Source organism: Stegostoma tigrinum, chromosome 27 (assembly GCF_030684315.1).
Source record: "Stegostoma tigrinum isolate sSteTig4 chromosome 27, sSteTig4.hap1, whole genome shotgun sequence".
Taxonomy (NCBI): domain Eukaryota; kingdom Metazoa; phylum Chordata; class Chondrichthyes; order Orectolobiformes; family Stegostomatidae; genus Stegostoma; species Stegostoma tigrinum.
In genome coordinates, this window is record NC_081380.1 from 10,010,513 (window position 1) to 10,029,972 (window position 19,460).

At 43.6% G+C, this 19,460-nt stretch overlaps 1 protein-coding gene across 4 annotated transcripts in view; it reads right to left on the minus strand.

Annotated features, from left to right (window-relative positions):
- Nucleotides 1-8,577: 8,577 nt before the first annotated feature.
- The window catches only part of clip2 (CAP-GLY domain containing linker protein 2), a 140,832-nt gene continuing 129,949 nt past the window's right edge, over nucleotides 8,578-19,460 (minus strand). For 2 of the 4 annotated variants that reach the window (XM_048557182.2, XM_059655531.1), the window contains 3 exons: nucleotides 17,617-17,725; nucleotides 16,449-16,568; nucleotides 8,578-13,783 (listed from right to left, as the gene is read on the minus strand). In XM_048557182.2, the coding sequence (XP_048413139.2) occupies nucleotides 13,775-13,783; nucleotides 16,449-16,568; nucleotides 17,617-17,725 (238 nt within the window). In that variant the 3' untranslated portion in view covers nucleotides 8,578-13,774. Of the gene's footprint in view, nucleotides 13,952-16,448; nucleotides 16,569-17,616; nucleotides 17,726-19,460 lie in introns of all 4 variants that reach the window. The other 2 variants (XM_048557184.2, XM_048557183.2) reach the window with 2 other exon arrangements.

Below are 19,460 nucleotides of genomic sequence, written 5' to 3' on the forward strand. Positions count from 1 at the left end.
GTTTGTCCACTGACCCTATCGCTTTCCTCAGCAATGCCTGAAACTGAAGCAGACTGTTAGTGACAATTGGCATCCTATTTGGTTCTGAGATAAGCTTCTGAGATCAGCGTCCATACCATTGGCCGGATTTCTTACATTCACCTTTGTAACATTAACCACTTCTCCCTGCCCAGTTCATGTCCTTCATGCATTTCCTCCATTACAATATTCCAAAAGTCTTCAGTGACTGTAGAGTATGTTGATCCTAAAAGGCACTATAAAAAAATGCATGACTTTCTTATTTCTTTGTTACTTTTAGGCTCAACTATTCTGATGCTTCCCTGACTGACCTCCTATCTTCTGACACCCTAACTTGTACTACGTTTGCACTTGCACCTGTACCTCGTGTGCTCACTGCGTTACATCGGCTCCAATCCGCCACACCTTGTTTTCAAATCCCACTATGTCCTCAACCCTCCTCTGCATAACGAGTCACAGTCGATAAAGTTTAAACAGTTTCAGCATTCCTCCAAATCCAGCTTCTTCAGCTTCCGTAACTTTCAACTCTCTATCTTTGGCAACTGTGTCTTCAGATGATAAAGCCTTCAGCTCTGGAATTCTCTCCAAAACTTGCTGCCTTTCTTCCTTCCTGTCAGACAATCCCTTTACGTCCTCTATCACCAAAGTTACCCATCCCGGTAGCGTCTTATGTACCTCAGCTTGAAATGTTGCTTGATTTCGAGAAACAGGTGAGAACTTGCTATTTTAAGGGTGCTACATAAATGCAAGCCTATTGTTGTAGGCAGAAAAACAAAATTGTAGACATTGACAAATAGTTTTAATTAGTTGATCAGTGGATCTCTATTAACGTGGAATTATACAGCGCAGCATAGGCTATTTGGCCCATCGTTTTCCAACTGCTGCTGTTTACTGCAAGTCCCACAAAACCTTTCCAAGTATATAGACAACACAGTGTGGAGCTGGAGGAACACAGGAGGCCAGGCAGCATCAGAGGAGCAGGAAAGCTGACGTTTCGAGTCGGAAGCCTTCTGAAGTGGGATTTGAAAACAAGGGCAGGGATTTAAAAATCAAGGTAGAAGTCAAGTCTGAAGAAGGGCCCTGACCCAAAACATCAGCTTTCCTGCTTCTCTGATGCTGCCTGGTCCGCTGTGTTCTCCTCTAGCTCCACACTGTGTTACCTGTGACTCCAACATTGGCAGTTCTTACTATCTCTTTCCAAGTATATGCCCAGTTTCTCCTTGTAAGTTACTCTTGACTCAGTCAACACCCTCTCAGGGATCTAGGCCCGAAACATTAGCCTTCCTGCTCCTGAGATGCTGCTTGGCCTCCTGTGTTCATCCAGCTCCACACCTTGTTATCTCAGATTCTCCAGCATCTGCAGTTCCTACTAGCTCTGAAACCCTTTGAAGTTACGTATTTTACACAGAGGGTGGTTCGCGTGTGGAATGAACTTCCTGAGGAAGTGGTGGAGTGGGCATAATACAACGTTTAAAAGACAGTTGGATAAGTACATGAATAGGAAAGGTTTGGAGGGATATGGGCCAGGAGCAGGCAGGTTGGACAGTTTAGTTTGGAACTATGTTTAGCATGGACTGGTTGGACTGCAGGGTCTGTTTCTGTTCTGTATGACTCTACGACTCTATGACTATAACAGCCCACCACGTTTAAACATGATTTCTGAAACTTGAACTGAAAGTTGTTGCCCTTGTGAGGTAGGGAGAATGGATTGTTACAGTTGCAAGTCACCTAGACAGCAACAAGGGCATCACAATGCTGTGCATTAATTATACAAAGAGCCCAGAAAATATTAAAGGTAAAAACCCCGATTTGGGGAAGAACAAATTTCAGTGGTTTCAGTGAGGATCGAGCCCAGGTGGATTAGAAAAAGCGAATGCAGAGTAAAACTGAAGGATGGCAGTCAGGAAAGAGAGAGATAGATCAGGCGTAAATTATGCATGTTCCTTTGAAGGGGGAAGGTAAAGAATTTATAGTTAATCTGTCCCAGATGACAAAAGAAGTTAAAGTTTAAATGAAAAGGGAGACATATGACAAATGTCTGCCGCAGAATTCAAAGCAATAACCAGGCGGATTACAGAAAGTAAGGACAGAACTGAAAGCAAATATGTGCAGCAAAGATGAGTTGAACAAATAGGATTAAAGGGCAACTTTAAAATCAATCCCAAAGTATTTTATAAATGTATGTAAACGTTTATATTCGTTAGGTCAGAAGTGGGGCTGTTCACTGATACTTACATTTGATTCAGTGCCATTTGTGACACCTGAAACAGTCCATCTCCACATGCTGGACAGCTTTCAGGATGGGCTGATGAGTGGCAAGTAATATTCCCAACAGCCAATTGTCCAGACACTAGCCATAGCCAAGTAGAGAGAATCTACCCATCACTCTGCGACATCACAGAACCCCACACCACCAACATCCTGTGGGCTTACCATTAAGCAAAAACTGAACTGGAGCAGCCATATCAACATTGTGGTGGCAAGAGCAGGTCAGGAGTAGGGAATCCTGCAATGGGAAATCAGTTGATTTCCCTGTTCGTTAGGAAGAAAGGTAACCTTCATCAGGATCCAAAACCCAATGTTCACATCGAGACAGAGGACATAAGAGTATACAGCATGGAGACAGACCCTTCAGTCTAACTTGTCTGAAACTAAACCAGTCCTACCCATCTGCGTTTGGTCCATATCCCTCCAAACCATTCCTATTCATGTACTTATCCCGATGTCTTCTAAATACTGTGTGTGCAAAAACCATTTCTTCTGGCAGTTCATTCCACGCACAAACCACACTATGCGTAAAAAGAGTTGTCCCTCATGACCTTTTAAAAGCTTTCTCCTCTCACCTAGTTTTGAACTAGGGAAGAGACCCCTATCTTTCATCCTTTCAATGCCCCTCATGATTTTATAAACCTGTCCAAGGTCACTCCTCAACCTCCTACGCTCCAGTGAAAAAAGTCCCAGCCTATCCAGTCTATTTTTACCACTCAAACCCTCCGTTCCCAGAAGCATCTTGGTAAATCTTTTCTGAATCCTCTCCAGTTTAATAATATCCTTCCTATAGCAGGGTGACCAGAACTGCGCACAGTACTCCAGAACTTGCCTCACCAAAGTCCTGTACAACTCAACGTACCGTCCCAACTCCTGTATGCTAAGGTCTGAGTGATGAAGATAAGTGTGCTGAACGCCTTTTTAACCGGCCTGTCTATCTGTGACACAAAGTTTAAAGAATCACGTACCTAAAACCCTGGAGTTTTCCATTCTACAACACTACCCAGGACATGACCATTAATTGTATAAACCTTGCCCTCATTTGTTTTACCAAACTGCAATAACTTGTATATATCCAAATTAAACTCCATTTGCTACTCCTCAGTCCATTGGTCCAATTCATCAAGATCTCTTTGTACCCTTCTCCGCTGCCCGTAATACCAACAATTTTGGTGTCATCCATAAACTTACTAACCATGCCTCTGATATTCTCAACCAAAGCGTTTATATGAATAACGAAGAAATGTGGACCCAGCACCAAGCCCTGAGGGACTCCACTGCTCACAGGCCCCCAGTCCAAGAAACCAACCCTCCAACACCACCCTCTGTCTCCTATGGTACAATTTTGCCATTCAGACAATTTTAGATTTATTTATTTGTCACATGTACTGAGGAATACATAAGTACAGCTGGAAGTGCTCAAAGTCGCTATTACGTGGAACTCACTTGGTTACAAAAACTGGAATTAGAAGCTTTGACAGAGCTAAAAGGGAAGTAAGAAAAAAATAAGTTCAGCTCTCACAGTCCCAAATCCCATCTCCACGATGCTGGAGGCGCCGTTGCAATCACTAGGCCCCGCTCTCATCGTCACAGTCTCACTATCACTGTCTCAGCGGCCCCGCTCTCGCCGTCCCTGCTCTCACTGTCCCACCAACCTACTCTCGATCTGTCACCGTGGCTGTAGGACACGGCCCGCACATTGTCCTCCTGGCACACGCTTCCCTGTCACAACCCAACTCCTTCAGTAGGTCGTTAAAAGTGCAGGGGATGGGAGTGGGGGCAATAATTACTGCGGAGAGAAGAGAGTAGAGGAAGAAAAAAAAGATGGAACTGGTGAGCAGAGTGGAACTCCGAATAGAGCAGCTAACTCTGTCATCATCACTGAATCCCATGCAATCTAACTTCACTAATTAGTCTACCATTTGGAACTGTGTCAAAGGCTTCACTAAAGTCCAAATAAACAATGTTTATTGCTCTGCCCTCATCAATTGTTTTAGTTACTGCCTCAAAAATCTCAATCAAGTTTGTGAGACAGGGTTTTCCTTGCACAAAGCCTTGCTGACTATCCCTAATCATTCCTCGCTTCTGCAAATGCATATAAATCCTACCTTTCAAAAACACCTCTGTCAATGTACCCACCACTGTATCAGATTCACAGCCCCAGGCTTCTCCTTGCAGCCTTTTGGGTAAAAGCAAGCAGTTTGCATCAGTGTTCAAGGAGGAAGATGAAGTGAAGGTTAAGTTATAAGTCGCGAGTGACGTTATGGGCACGATAGTAACAGAAGTTGCATTTAAAACGTTAATGTTCATGAACATTGAGAAGTCATCTCTTATTCCACTGATAATGGCCCTAATATTTTCCAAATTCTTGTTTGCAACAAGTAGCCTTGCCCACTGTAGACTGAAACCCAGGCGAATGTTACCCTCCTAATCACCTTCCTACATGCACACTTTAGCCTGTCCTTACTGACCATCTTGTTACCACCCTGTAAAGCCCCTGAGACTTTAGGTTTTTGGCACATCTTGCATCTTATTTGTTATTAATTGCCACAGCAGATGAAAAAGATGTTGATATTGGCATTAGCTACAATCCAGAGTCAAAAACAGAAACTGAACCACACCCAAAATATCAGTCTGCCTCCTCTCTTTGTACACAAACCACTGGCCTCTGCAGTGGCATTTTAGTTTCAGATTTCTGCCCGCATCAGTATTTCCGTTTTTCTTCTCCAGAGTCAGGCTGTATTAATTTTGCTGGTAACTGGACTTACTCCAGCATCAATCTGTATTAGTTCTGGTCCATCATTTGCCGATGTTGCAGATTATTACACACAGTCTTCAAGATTTTGAGGGTTTTGTATTTAATTTCGTTGGCCTTTACCCATTTTCTTAACATTTCACATATTTGTGCAAATTCTTAGCTCTATCCACAATTTTGACGGCTTCTCCTCATTAAAGATATCTGTGTTTGAATCCTCCAGTGGTTGTGAATGGGAAACTGTAAAGCAAAGTGACGTTTAATGATGCTCCACCTGGCAAGTGGATTTGTGTGTGGAAAAAAATGGCATCACAATAGACCCCTGTTAAGCACATAATATCTGTGCCACACAAACGCCAATAGGAGACAATCTAATCAGTGCCCCTTGATATCCTATAGTGTTACCACCACTGAAGCCCCCACTATCAACATCCTGGAGTTATCATCGACTAGAAGCTCAACTGGACTCACTGGATAAACAGAGTGGCTACAAGAGCAGGTCAGAGGCTAGGAATACTGTGGCACATAAATCACCCCCGACTCCTCAAAGCCTGTCTACAAGGCACAAGTCAGGAGTGTGATGGAATACCCACCACTTGCCTGGATGAGTGCAGCCCCGACAACACTCAAGAAGCTTGACATCATCCCGGACAAAGCAGCCCGCGTGATTGTCACCACATCCACAAACATTCACTCCCTCTGTCACCGACACTCAGTCACAACTGCATGTGCAAGATGCACTGCAGAACTTCACTGAAGACCCTCCGTCAGATTCTTCCAAACCCACGGCCACTTCCATCCAGGCTGGTAAGGCCAGCAGGTACATATACCCTGAAAGCTCCCCTCCACGTCACTCACCATCCTGACTTGGAAATACATCGCTGTTCCTTTGCTGTGGCTGAGTCAAAATCCTCAAAGTCCCTCCCTGACTCCCATACATCAGGCACAAAATATCTTCGGTCTGTCTCTGTATTTTCTCTGTCAAAGTTCATGCCCTACATGCTTAGCGATATTCAGTTATGTTTTTCTCATTTGCATTTTAACACTATAACTATCCAATTCTGGGATTGCTTATTTAGTTTTCTTTTGTATTGGCTTAGTCTATGTTCAACATTGCATTTTAAGCATGTTTCACTTAGCTTCAATTGAGATATCCCTTGTAACTTATACCTAATCAATTTATTTTAATGTTTCAAATCTTTTGTTGCTTATCCTTTCAAAATTGGATAATTCTGTCTTAATCCTTCTTCATGCTAATTTTAAAACTTTATCAGATTAAAACATGGTTTATGTATGTAAAGACAGAGGTTACTGTTGCCCTAAGTTCCACGTATTTATAAATTCTAATTATCTGTCAGTGAATACATTGAAAATTTGGATATTCAGGGTATAATTTCTTCATTAACTGGTTAGAAAACTCTTCTGCTGATCATCTCCTGCTTCACGACCACAACTGTATTTGTACAACACCTTTCATAATCTCAGGAGGTCCCAAATGTTTCCTGACCACTATTTTCCACTGACTGGGAGACACTCGACACGATTCAGACAAGCAGACCATAAGATATAGGAGCTGCATTAGGCCATTTGGCCCATTGAGAATGCTCTGCCATTCGATCACGGTTGATACGTTTCTCAACTCCTCATAACCTTTGATCCCCATACCAATCAATTCAACTACCTCTGTCTTAAATATACTCAATGACTCGGTCTCCGTAGCCGGCTGCAGCCAAGTGTTGCACAGATGCACCATCCGCTGACTGCACAAGTTCCTCTACATTTCAGTTCTAAAGTGTTGTCCCTTCATTCTGAGGCTGTGCCCTCCAGTCCTAGTCTCTCTACTAGGAAAATCATGTTCTCCATGTCCACTCTATCCAGGCCTCTCAGAATTCTGTTAGTTTCAAACAGACCCCCTCTCATCCTTCTAAACTCCATCACGTGCAGACCCAGAGTCTTCAACCTTACCTCATATAACAAGTCCTTCATCCCTGGGATCATTCTTGCAAATCTGCCCTGGACCACCTCCAATACCGACACATCATTCCTTAGATACTGCTCATGATAGTCCAAATGTGGTCTGACCAGAGCCTTATACAGCCTCAGATGAAAATCCCTGCTCTTATATTCTAGCCCTTTTGAAATAAATGCTAGCATTCCACTTCCCTTCCTAACTGCCAACTAAACCTGTATGTTAATCTCAAGAGAATCCTGAACTGGGACCCTTTGGAGCTTCAGATTTCCAAAGCCTTTCCCCATTTAGAAAATAGTCTACATCTCTACTCTTCCTGCCAATGTGCATAACCTCACGCTTTCACACATTGTATTCCATCTGCCACCTATTTGTTCATTCCTCTAGCCTGCCCAAGTCCTGCTGTAGTTTCAGTTTCCTCACACGATTGTCTCCCCACCTATCTAGGTGTCATCAGCAAAGGATCAACTGAAACAGGGGATTTAGAATCTTCCCAGTTGAGGGGACAGATTCTGAACTGGCTGGACATAACCAGTGTACCGTGCATGTGTAAATAAAGGGTAACGTGCTGATGGGATACCAGCCTCTGTGCACTGGTTTCCTCGCTCCTCATTGCTACTTCTCCAGTCTTATTTTCCAGTGGTCCAATGTCTACTCTTACCTCTCCCTCACCTTCTATACATCTAACAAAAAGCTCCTACAATCTTTTATGTTACTAGCAAGCTTCTCCTCATTTTCATCCACTCCCTTGCTAAATGCTTTTTGAGACTTTTTAAAAGACTTCCCGATCCTCTGGCTTCGCACTAATCTTCACCAATCCAGCTCATCGGCCACGGCTGTCTCAATGGGCAGCCCGTTCCTTCTCCCCACACCCAGGCGCGCACGCGCACACACACACACACACACACACACAATTGGAGTGTGATTGGGCTGAAGGTTCTCCAGAAACCGAGCCACCAAAGGACTTAAAGAAAGATGGGAGATTTAAAACGCAAGTGTTGCCAAACTGGAAGTCAGTCAGTGAGAACGGGATTGGTGGGGAAGGGTGGGTGATTAGGACTTGGTCTCGGTTAGACCAATACCCAGTGAAGGACAAGTGACTGGAAGCTTCTCGGTGCATTTTTCTGACGCACAGCGGGACTTTAACCAGTTAAGTATTATCTATGGATCAATTCTTGCCTAACCTGAGAAAAGATTCGCTGGGTTTAAGAGAATAGGGAACATCTCCGTAAGGAGGTAGACAGGGTCTCCATGTAGGCCGCTCAGTCGTTTGATCTGGTCAGTCTAGCCTGTTGGATGCTGACCTCTAAATGCATCAGACACACATCAAGAAAAAGATCTTCAGTACCAATGACTAGTTGTTAGTCAAACTGTTACACAAAGATTGGATTCACCACATTCCAGTGTCATCAGAAATGCCAGAGTTAAAGATGCCATGGCAGGATTTGAACACACATCCCCAGAACATTATCTGGGTCTCTGGATTAACTGCCCAGCAATAAACCACCAAGGCATTGCCTCCCCTGCGTAATGATGTTCTTTGCCTCTAACCAATGTAATAAAGCAGTCAAAGAAAACAGCATTGATTTTATTTTGAAAACAAGGTTAACACATGTACATCTTCATGCAGTTTACTGTAACGGGTACAGCTTTAGCCATAATGGAGGGTTACACATTAAATATTCACAACCAGATCCACACATTAAGACGATAAATGGGAATTTGGGTTGGGTCTGACAATAATCTGCATCACAGGTACTGGAGTACAGGGAGACCATTTTATATTTCCTATGTACAGTGTGGAAATCTGATGGGTTAACAAAGCTATATTGCTTTCACTATACCACATACAGATGAGGGATATGCCCACAATTCACTGCACCTTTCAGCACCATTTATCCATTCAACAGCCCCATTACAATGACTCAGGAAAAATGCTTCTGGTGGACTGGTTATGTACACTTTACTTAGGAATCAAAGATTAGTCACAGACAGTTTTATTCTTTACTGTGTAGCTATAATACCTTTTGGGGGTTTAATTATGTTGGTTCTATCAAGCAGCCTCAATGTAAAGCTTGTTTAAGATGGTAACATCAGAATGGGTGTGTGGACGTTCTGGGAACTGCTGGAGATGGGTGAGCTACGTGGATTGGGTCCACAGCACAACTCATTATCATGTAGATGTCACAAAAATCCACGATGGCACAGATTTGCTCTTCTGAAGAGTTAGAAGACTACAATTGAGATGGGAGTGGAGGGGGCGATGTTTCAAATTCGCCCTTCCCTGATCTTCTGAATTTCTAATCTCAGCCACACTGCAGCTTACAGCAGTGCCTCCTCAACCTTAAGCAGTGGGCAGACGATGAGGTGTAGGAGGCCTCGTTGCCAGCTGTATTTCTGTGCCCACAAGAGCTAGATGGGAAATGCTGTACTCCCAAGCCACATTACGTTCCTCCTTATGGCTACCAGGGAGATGAAACTTGCCAACATCCAATGGGGGTTGTAAATGGAACCGAGGCAGAGGGAGGGAAGGGCAAGGAAAACGTTTCATAACCTCATTACAAAAAGAGTGCAGATTTGCAAAGCTCCTTTTCATACAAAATGACACTCCTCAGGGAGAGAAATGTCTTAGAAGCCACCTTCATATTTACAGTAATGAATGGCCAAATCAGAAACCCAAGGTTCCTCACTGCCTACTCCTATCTGCTGTCTTTTATTGTTGTTACAGATAGTCGACTCAGAACAGAACGAGACATTTCATGTGAGGCTACTATATTGGTTATGAATGATCTTGGAGTCAATAGGGCGCAATCCACATGGTTTTAGCCACAGAGCCTGATGACCAATCAGCCTGTACCAGCTCACTCTGCCAACCAATAATCTCTCTCAGCGAGCTATCACTTGCAGCCTGCCTACTGGAAGTATTTGATGTTTGTTACGTTACGGAGAACTGAAGTCACATAACAGATTGATTTCATACAGTTTTATATTTTACATATATATGTATATCTGTATATATGTGTGTGTGCGCGTGTGGGAATGCAACATTTAGAAATGAGAAGGGGCAATGCTTTGTGACAATCTTAGTGCTTTGTACCATGAGGGGGGAATAGCAGGCGAAGAAGCGGCTAGACAGGTAGAGGTCTGTTACCCTGAACAGGTCATATCCAAAGCAAGAGAGAAACATGGTATCCATGTTTCTACAGTTACTTTGCTAATGGAACATTTACGAGGTCTACTCTGATTAGTGCACTTTAGTTTACTAGAGTTAACTAATTCACATTTTGACTGAAAAGGCAATCAAAATCAATCTTGCAATTTAAATATCAACCTACATCCACATCATTGAATTAAACCTACATAACATCCCATTCATCCCGGATTACTATTCCTAAGGAAACATGTGGAAGCCAAAATGTGGCCAGGATAAAAAATTATGAATAAGATTTCATTATGTCTGAATTTCATTGGTTTGGAATCAATTCACTGTCAGTGCCCTGGATAGACTCATGTGCAAGGCTGGTGGGTGAATCTGACCCTTAGTTGTATTAAAATAGTGAAAACATTCCTGGACCCCTCAGGAGAAGATGTTTATAGTGAAACATTAACTTTGATTTCACTTCACTGGTGTTGCCTGCTGAGGTTTCCCAGCACTTTCTGTTTTAGTTTATGATTAAAACAAGTCGCTCGGATGGTTGGAAAGAAGTCATTACCTGCGGGAGGGGACCAGAACAAGGATTAGGTACAATGTTGCATTTAGAGCAAGAACGATGATCTGCAATTGCTCCTCGTAAGTGGTAGTGAAAACCGGAACTCCCTCCCACAAAAGGCCATTGAGATGAAGTTAATTGAAATTTTGACATGAAAATTATTTTAAATTTAACTTCTGGTTTAAATAAAAAAGTCATTACTTTAAAATTCTATTTTGAACTGAATCAAGTTCAGAATCCTTGCTGGAAAAAGACACAAAGGATTTAATTCCACATCCCTACCCTGTACAAAATGCTGTAGTTTGACACAGGGAATTGTCTCCATACTTCCTCATTAAGTCCTGCTTTTTCTTGGAAAGGAAAAACTAGAGGAGACAGACTCGCTGCCGTGACTTCAAAACAGGCTTCCACCGTAGTGGCACAGTGGTTAACACTGCTACCTCACAGCACTGGGGACCTGGGTTTGACTCCGCTCTCAGGGAACTATCTGTGTGGAGTTTGTACGCTCTGCCTGTGTCCCCATGGGTTTCCTCGGGGAGCTCTGGTTTCCTACCACAGTCTAAAGATGTGCAGGTTGGGTAGACTGGCCCCGGGAAATGCAGGGGTGGAGGGTTGGGTCTCAGTGGGATGCTCTTTGGAGGGTTGGTGTGGACTCGATGGGCCAAAGTGCCTGATTCCACTCTGTATGGATTCTATGAATCTCTGCCACGTTAGTGGGAAGGACAAAACCAGTTTTCAGCCACTCCAGGCAAGGGACACTTTCATTTTTTTAAAAACTCTTCATGCAACCAGACAAGATTTGGGGGAGGGTACAGTACTTTGCTGAGAGTCAGGGCTGGTAAGAGAATGGAGTTGCCTCCCATCTTTGAAGCTTAAAGAAAGATACATAGCAAAGAAGCTCAAAATGGAAAACATACATTCATCAGACCACAATACCAAATTGGCAATCCAGCTCAGTTACTGAAGAATGGCCGATTGTAGGGGCATTGTTTTGAGGCACAGTTCTTGGGGGCAGAGTACAGGTAGCTTTACTCTGGATCTAAGTGAGCTACATTTGACATTGGAGTGCTTGTCAATAACAATGGTTGCATGTAAAGGGTTAATTTCCCCCCCAACAATAACACTCCCCACTGTGCCCAGCACAAAACACGGATAAAAATGGGAATATTTCCTAAAAAAGCTGAAATGATTGTCTCTATTCTTAAACAATACAATACAATACTTAAACTATTCCTTTTAAACAAAATTAAATAACTATCGTGTACTGCATTAGCTGGGTCTATGTTCTTGCAACTTTGGACAACAGTTTGGGTCAAGGATCATATTTGAACTTTGACTTATTCAAAGTCAACAAATCTAAGGAATTCTGCATTGTTTGGTATTTTTATTTAGTGTCTAATTTTGATATCAAACTAATAATGTGATTCTTTCCCCCTGCATATCGGAGACAATGGAGCCTGTCTCAGTGCTGCAAGGAATGGAAATACTTAAAAGAAAACATTTCTGAAAATATACCACTGGCCCAGAGAATCAATAAATTTCCCAGGATCTTGGTTTGTCCCACTAGGAGCCTGATGAAGGGTCTGAGCTTGATCTGAGAGGGAAGGTGATGGCCTAATGGTATTATTGCTGGAATATTAATCCAGAGACGGAGATAATGTTCTGGGGACCTGGGTTCGAATCCCGTCACAGCAGATGGTGGAATTTGATTTCAATAAATATCTGGAATTAAGAGTCTAATGATGACCAAGAATTCATTGTCAATTGTTGGAAAAACCCACCTGGTTCACTAATATCCTTTAGGGAAGGAAACTGCCATCCTTACCTGGTCTGGCCTACATGTGGCTCCAGACCCACAGCAACAAGGCTGACTCTTAACCCCCCTCTGGGCAATTAGAGATGGGCAATAAATGCTGGCCTGGCCAGTGACACCATCATTCTGTGAATGAATAAAGAAAAAAAAGATAGACCCTGAAGCTGCAGTGGGAGAACAGGGTGGGGTAGCGCTGTGTTTTAAGTATCAAACAAGATGTCAAATAAGAAAAGAAGAAAGTAACTCTTCTTCGCCTATTTACTGTAACTTCTAAATAATTTGATGTAAGCGTTTACCACTTTTTTTACTGTCACACATCAAATCTGAACACGAAGGGCAAGTCTGCATTCGGTTTCAAGCAAGTGATGGAGTTTTTTCCGAGCTCTCAGGAAGCTGAAAACTACCTTTAGCAATGATGACAGACATCAGGGCTGGATTGCATCCAAGCTCCTCACAAACAGGCCCTGAACACATTGGGTTTTAGCTAAAACACAGACCAGGAGAATATTTTATTTTCCTCACAGAGGTCAAGAATCCTTGGGAATCTCTTCCCCAAAAGACGACAGTAAAGGAAATGCTCAAATATTTTTTAAGACCAACACAGAAATATTCTTGACAAGTAAAGGGGTGGAAGATTATCAGAGCTGGACAGGAAAGTGGAGTTATTAGACCAGCCATGCTCTTATTGAATGGAGGAGGCGGCTTGCTCCGAACCAACAAAGTGCCTCAAATCCGTGGTCCAAAGCTAAGAAGGGATTTTATTTGCAGACAGCCAAACAAAATTCATGTTTGCTGCCTGAAACAGGAAGCAGGAGAATATAGACTGGCTTGGGCTAGATCTCATCAGTGTTTCAGTAGGGTGCTGTTTCTCCCATTTTTTTGAAAAGCGTGTCTCAACCTCGACTTTGTGGCTGTCCTACTGATATTTCAACACTTGGGAACATGGGTGGATGGGAACCTGCGGACAGGCTGGTGATCAACAAGAGAATTCCAACCTGAATGGGGACAGATGTCATGCAGATTTGTTTTGTGATATTAAATACTACATAATGCAAACCCATTGATCCGAAACTCCTCTTCTTAAAGCGCAGCGTCGTCTCCTGCTCTGCTTGCATGAAAAACAAAAGTGCGTCCATGTTATCCCGCAGGTTCAGGTGATGTTCGCTCCCTTAAAAGTCTGGCTTGCAGCAAGTGGATAAGCTGACAGTACAAAACTGCGTGAGTCCTGAAGCACCGCTCTCCTAACGAGGCTGCAGGGGTGACACAAGGGCTTTAGAACTCCAAGCTCTATCAGTGATAGGATGCAGTCAGATAAACACGAGTCTTCAAGCTGGGGCAGCTGTCTGCTAGTGCACATGAGGGAAACCAGTAAACGACTAATGTCCCATTCGCAAACACCTCTGGCGTCAGTGCTGGGTCTGGGAATGGAGAGAGAGAGGGAGGGAGAGACAGAAGTAACGAGAAAAAAAATACACTGGGAGAGATATGCACCACCCCTGGAGTTGCAGGCTCAGGGGAAAATCCATTTCATTTCACTCATAATCAACAGAGAACCCAGCCCCTTCCTGCTCAATCACAGGCAAAAAACAACTCACAGCATCAGATCCTGGGCCCCCGTGTGTGCCAGGTAATATAGATATTTGTCTATGGGGCTGTTACCCTGTTTGAGTGGGAGGGGAGAGGATGAGGAAAGGGAAGAGGAAGGGGAAGGGGAAAGAGAAGGTGGGACGGGTGGAAGAGAGTAAAACGATCTGGGGGTGGGTATGTGGTGAGGAAGGTCAAGTGCGGGTTGGGGGTGGGGGTGAGTCGTGAGTTATTTGGTGATGGGTCATTGGAGTCAATACCTCAGCGGAGGTGTGAACAGCATGGCCCAGAAGAGGGATGTCCCTGTTATAAAGAAGGGCTTACACTGTGGAAGCATTTAGGGGAAATCTTCATTTTGGGTGAGCTTGTTTTTGCTGGGGCAAACAGAGCGATATCCTACTTTAATTCCTAAAGGATCTTTGCTGGTACTGGCTGGGGCATGAGTTATGGCCTGTTGTGAGTGGGGAAAGCTGATAACTGTCTTTTCGTCAGCACATTACTCTTTACAAGCTGCGGAAGCAGGTAATTGTCAAAATTATTATTGATTTGTTAATAATAACTTGCATTCGAAGTTGGGAGTGGAGGTTTCCTTCATTCCACACAACCCAGTGTCAGCCCCAACACCCTTCTCGACACCCAGACCACAAAATTGGAAACAACGTTTAATATTCTTTCCAGGCAAGTGTTATCACAAGGGGGCCCCTCCTGCCATCTACTGTCCGTGACTCAGCACTGCAGGCACTCTACCCATTGTCACAGAAGCCTTCTCGCTGATAATCGTCGCCGGACCCGGAACGTTAACTCTAACGTTCTCTGCACAGATGCTGCCAGATTTTCCTGCAATTTCTACTTTTCTTCGCTGATCCTCGAGATGTGAGCAGAAAGGATTCGAAGTGGAAGTGTGCAGAGAGTGAGTTTGTTGCAAGCAAGTGAGCTGTAAGCTAGCTTACAACCAGAGAAACATGCTCTCTGGCTACCAGCAACACATATGTGGCAATGCCCGGGACTTGTTCAAAATGATTGGCTGCCAATTCAAATCTTCCTCATAGCTAGCCCCTGTTGAGAGTTTCATGACCACTCTCAGAGCCTCCAGCTCTCCGGAATATGGTCTGCTTCTGTGGTTGTCCTCCAACCCCCTAGATATATTTGCCATCACCTTCACTCAGTCTGATTCTCTCCTGTCTGCTCCATTCTGGAATACTGCTCCCTGTGGTCTCTCCCATGCACAAGTCCAAATGCGAGTTTGCCAACATCCTGGGAATTAATGATTCAGACACTCACCTGGTACATTAACAAAACTGTGCATTTTATTTTCCCATTTTCTTCATTATTTATTTTCCCTTTGTGGCTTTAATTAACTATATTATATTGTAACAGTGAGAAGTGGCAAATGGAATTTAATTTAGATAAATGCAAGGTGTGGCATTTTGGTAAAACAAACAAGGACAGCACTGAAACAATGAATGATAGGGCTCTGCGTAATGTTGTAGACCAGAGAGACCTAGAGGTTCAGGTACATAATCCTTTGGAATTTGCGTCACAGATAAACAGAGTGGTTAAGAAGGTGTTCATCACACTTGTCTTCATTGCTCAGTCCTTTGAGTATTGGAGTTGGGACATTATGTTGAGATGTACAGGGCATTGGAAAGGCCACTTCTACAGTACTGTGTGAAGTTATAGTCACCCTGCTTTAGGAAAGATATTATTAAACTGGAAAGGGTTTAGAAAAGATTTACTGGGAATGGAAGGTTTGAGTTATAAAACTAGACTGTAAAGGCTGGGACTTTTCCACTGGAGCATAGGAGTCTGGGGGGTGATCTCATAGTGGTTTATAAAATCATGAGGGGCATTGGCAGGGTGAATGACAGGGGTCTTTCCTCTAGGATTCAAATCTAAGGGGTATATTTTTAAGGTGAGAGGAGAAGGATTTCAAAAGGAAATGGGGGCGGCAACTAATTTACACAGTGTGGTTCATGTGTGGAATGAACTGCCGAAGAAAGTGGTGGATACAGGTCCAGTAAAAACATTTTAAAAATATTTGGAAAGAGACATGAACAGGAAAGGTTTGGAGTGGTATGGGCAAAACGCAAGCAGGTGGGACTGGTTTAGTTTGGGAAGAGGGTCAGTGTCGATTAGTTGGCCCCAAGGGTCTGTTTCCATGCTGTATAACTCTGTAGTAACAATCACACTGCACATAAACGCAATGAGTTGCAGAGAATAGCCATGGTTTGATGAGAACAGGAAAGATAAGAGGTAAAACACAAGCTGCTGTGCGTAGGAATATGACAGCGAATGGTTTCAGAGCTTGATGCATCTGGATTTGAACAGCACCTGAAGATGTACAAGTTCATTTCTCTCTATTTCCTTCCTTATGCACAACTCTCCTCTCAGGCTGCTTGCGAGCTCTTTAAATTGTCCAAACCGAAGTCTGAAGTTAGGCTGAGATTCTGACTGAGGAAAGGGAAGTGTTAATCTTTTTACGTCACCCAGCACTCGCCAAGTGCCACATGGCACCAAAATCAGAAACTACAACTCAACAAGTTTGATTTGAACGGTGGGTATCTGATAATACCAGTGAAATGTAAATGATGGCAAATAGACCTGGCATTGAAGGGATCTGTCTGAAGGCTAGGAATCAAGAAGAATAGACCAGCTGCTCACTGACTGGCTCAAAATCTCAAAGATCGTAGAATCCCTACAGTGTGGAAACAGGCCCTTCAGCCCAACAAGTCCACACCAACCCTTGGGGCATCCCACCCAGACCCCTCCCCCAATAACCCACCTAATCTACACATGCCTGAACACTACGGGCAATTTAGTACAGCCAATCCACCTAACCTGCACGTCCCTGGACTGTGGGAGGAAACCGGAGCACCCGGAGGAAACCAAGCAGACACGGGGGAGAATGTGCAAACTCCACACAGACAGTCGCCCGATGGTGGAATCGAACCCTGGCACTGTGAGGCAGCAGTGCTAGCCACTGTGCCACCGTGCCGCCCCTAAACAAGAAGAGGGGGAACACATTTCCTTCTTCATTGCCTTAAGGTCTCAACCACTCCGGACTTTTAACAGTTCTAACACAAAATAAAAGAGGAATGAAAATTATCCTGTTTCTCTCTCTCTCGCTCTCTCCCTCCGTTCATCTTCTTATCCACCTGCTTTACGCACCCAATGGTCTTTGAGCTTCCGAACCTATAAGATTCCTTCTTTCTGATATCTGAACACTGTTCCTACTCCAGCCACATCACTGCAGCATTTATCTACCAAGACTCCCTCTTTCCTAATTCTTCAAACTGTGGAATTCTTCACCCTTGCCTTCTCATTCTCCAGCAGCAAAGAGTTTCCAACACCAAAACTTGATATTCTGTGACCATTACTTGGCAATACCCCTATCATTTTTCCAACATCTTCCCCATTCTCTTCAAATCTTGACAGATCCCAGGGGGCTGGCCTGATGATGTCAGTCGAAAAAAAAGTGTTTTCACGAACAGTTACTGACCTTTTCTGTAGACTCGCCTCGATCTGCAGATGTGGACTGTTTATTGCACACATCTCCTGACCCTTTTAGCTGTAATGACTCTGGAGAAGCACAAACACTCATCTCTTCTCTGTAAAGAGAAACAAAATTGACTTTTTACGTTACTTGTTTTGCTGAGAATTTACCCCTGTTTGAAAGCCTCAACATACAGGCTGGGAATAAACTGCTCTCACAACTGCTTTGATAACAGAACGTTGAGGGTACGTTTTAAAAGCGAGATCGTACCTCATTAAAAAAAGGGAGCAAACAACGTTGGTGCAATGGAATCTCAAAACACACATTCCAAATTATTAAATCTAAGAAAGTGAGATCATGATAAAAGCAGTAGTTTAGTGCCTTGCAAATCAAAATTCCACAAATCATCAAATAAACAGTACTTAGAACGAGGCAATTCACAACAAACCCTCATTTTTTTTTGTATTTTTGAGAGAGAATTAACTCCTTCTGATGTCCTAGTCCAATTGCTTACAACTATGGGGTTTATCAAATTTGTGTTTTGGACTGTGACTTTAATTTAAGACAAAATTAAGACAGTCATATAACCTGTTCTATGTCTGCTTGACAGTGAGTCCTGACAGTTTGACTGTTAGGGATTAAATGGGGGGGGGGGGTCAGATTGTTTTATAGGGAAGTGGGTACAAGGTTTTGCCCATGAAGACTGTAGCAGCAGGCTATGTGCTAACAATGCACAGACTGTGAGTTTCCAAAATCACAGAGAAATATCAACAGTGTTGGTTTACTTCCAAGGTAAAAGGGAATTAGAGTCTTTAAGAAAGCTCATCAGCACCTCTACCTGGACACAGGGCCCACATCACTTAAGTTGCCACAGAAGTGGATTTTGGAGAGGAAAGTGCGCAAAATACCCCTGGAAACTCAAACATGGTTAGTCTCCAAGGATCTGGGAGAGTGAGAGTGGTTGCGGATGATAAGATGCTGAGGTTTATTATCCAGGAAGGTGGATGCAAACACATGCTCAGCTTTGAAAGACTGAATTTGTGAAGTATTAAAACAAAGCTGGAAGGTTGAGCGAGCTGCGCTAGAGACAGAATCTTCAGGGAAAGAAATTATTGTGAAAGACAGTTCTGAAATTGTAAGTTTCAAGACTGACAAACAGCAAGATGAGAAATAAACAGTCGGGAGCTAAAAATCATCTTGGACTGTTTCTGGAAGAATTCAACATCTACTGAAAGTATGCTGCGGTGTGAGATGCTGTGTTCTAATAGAAAATAGGGAACGGTTTGTTTTGTGGTTTACAGTCTGGTCACCCTGCTGTGGGAAAGATGTTAGTAAACTGGAAAGAGTGCAAAAAATATTCAGATTAGATTCCCTAGTGTGGAAACAGGCCCTTTGACCCAACAAGTCCACACCGCCCCTTGCAGCATCCCACCCAGACCCACCCCTCTATAACTCACACATCCCTGAACATTACAGGCGATTGAGCATGTCCAATCCACCTAACCTGCACATCTTTGGACTGTGGGAGGAAAACGGAGCACCTGGAGAAAAGCCACGCAGACACGGGGAGAACGTGCAAACTCTACACAGACAGTCACCTGAGGCTGGAATTGAACCTGGGTCCCTGGTGCTGTGAGGCTGCAGTGCTAACCACTGAGCCACCGTGCCGCCCATACAAGGATGCTACCAAGAGGGGAAGATTTGAGCTTTAGGGAGAGGCTGCATAGGCCAGGACTTTATTCCCTGGAGTGTAGGAGGCTGAGGGATGACCTTGTGGAGGTTTATACAATCATGACGGGCATGGATAGGGTGAACAGCTAAGGCCTTTTTCCTGCGGTGGGGGAGTCCAA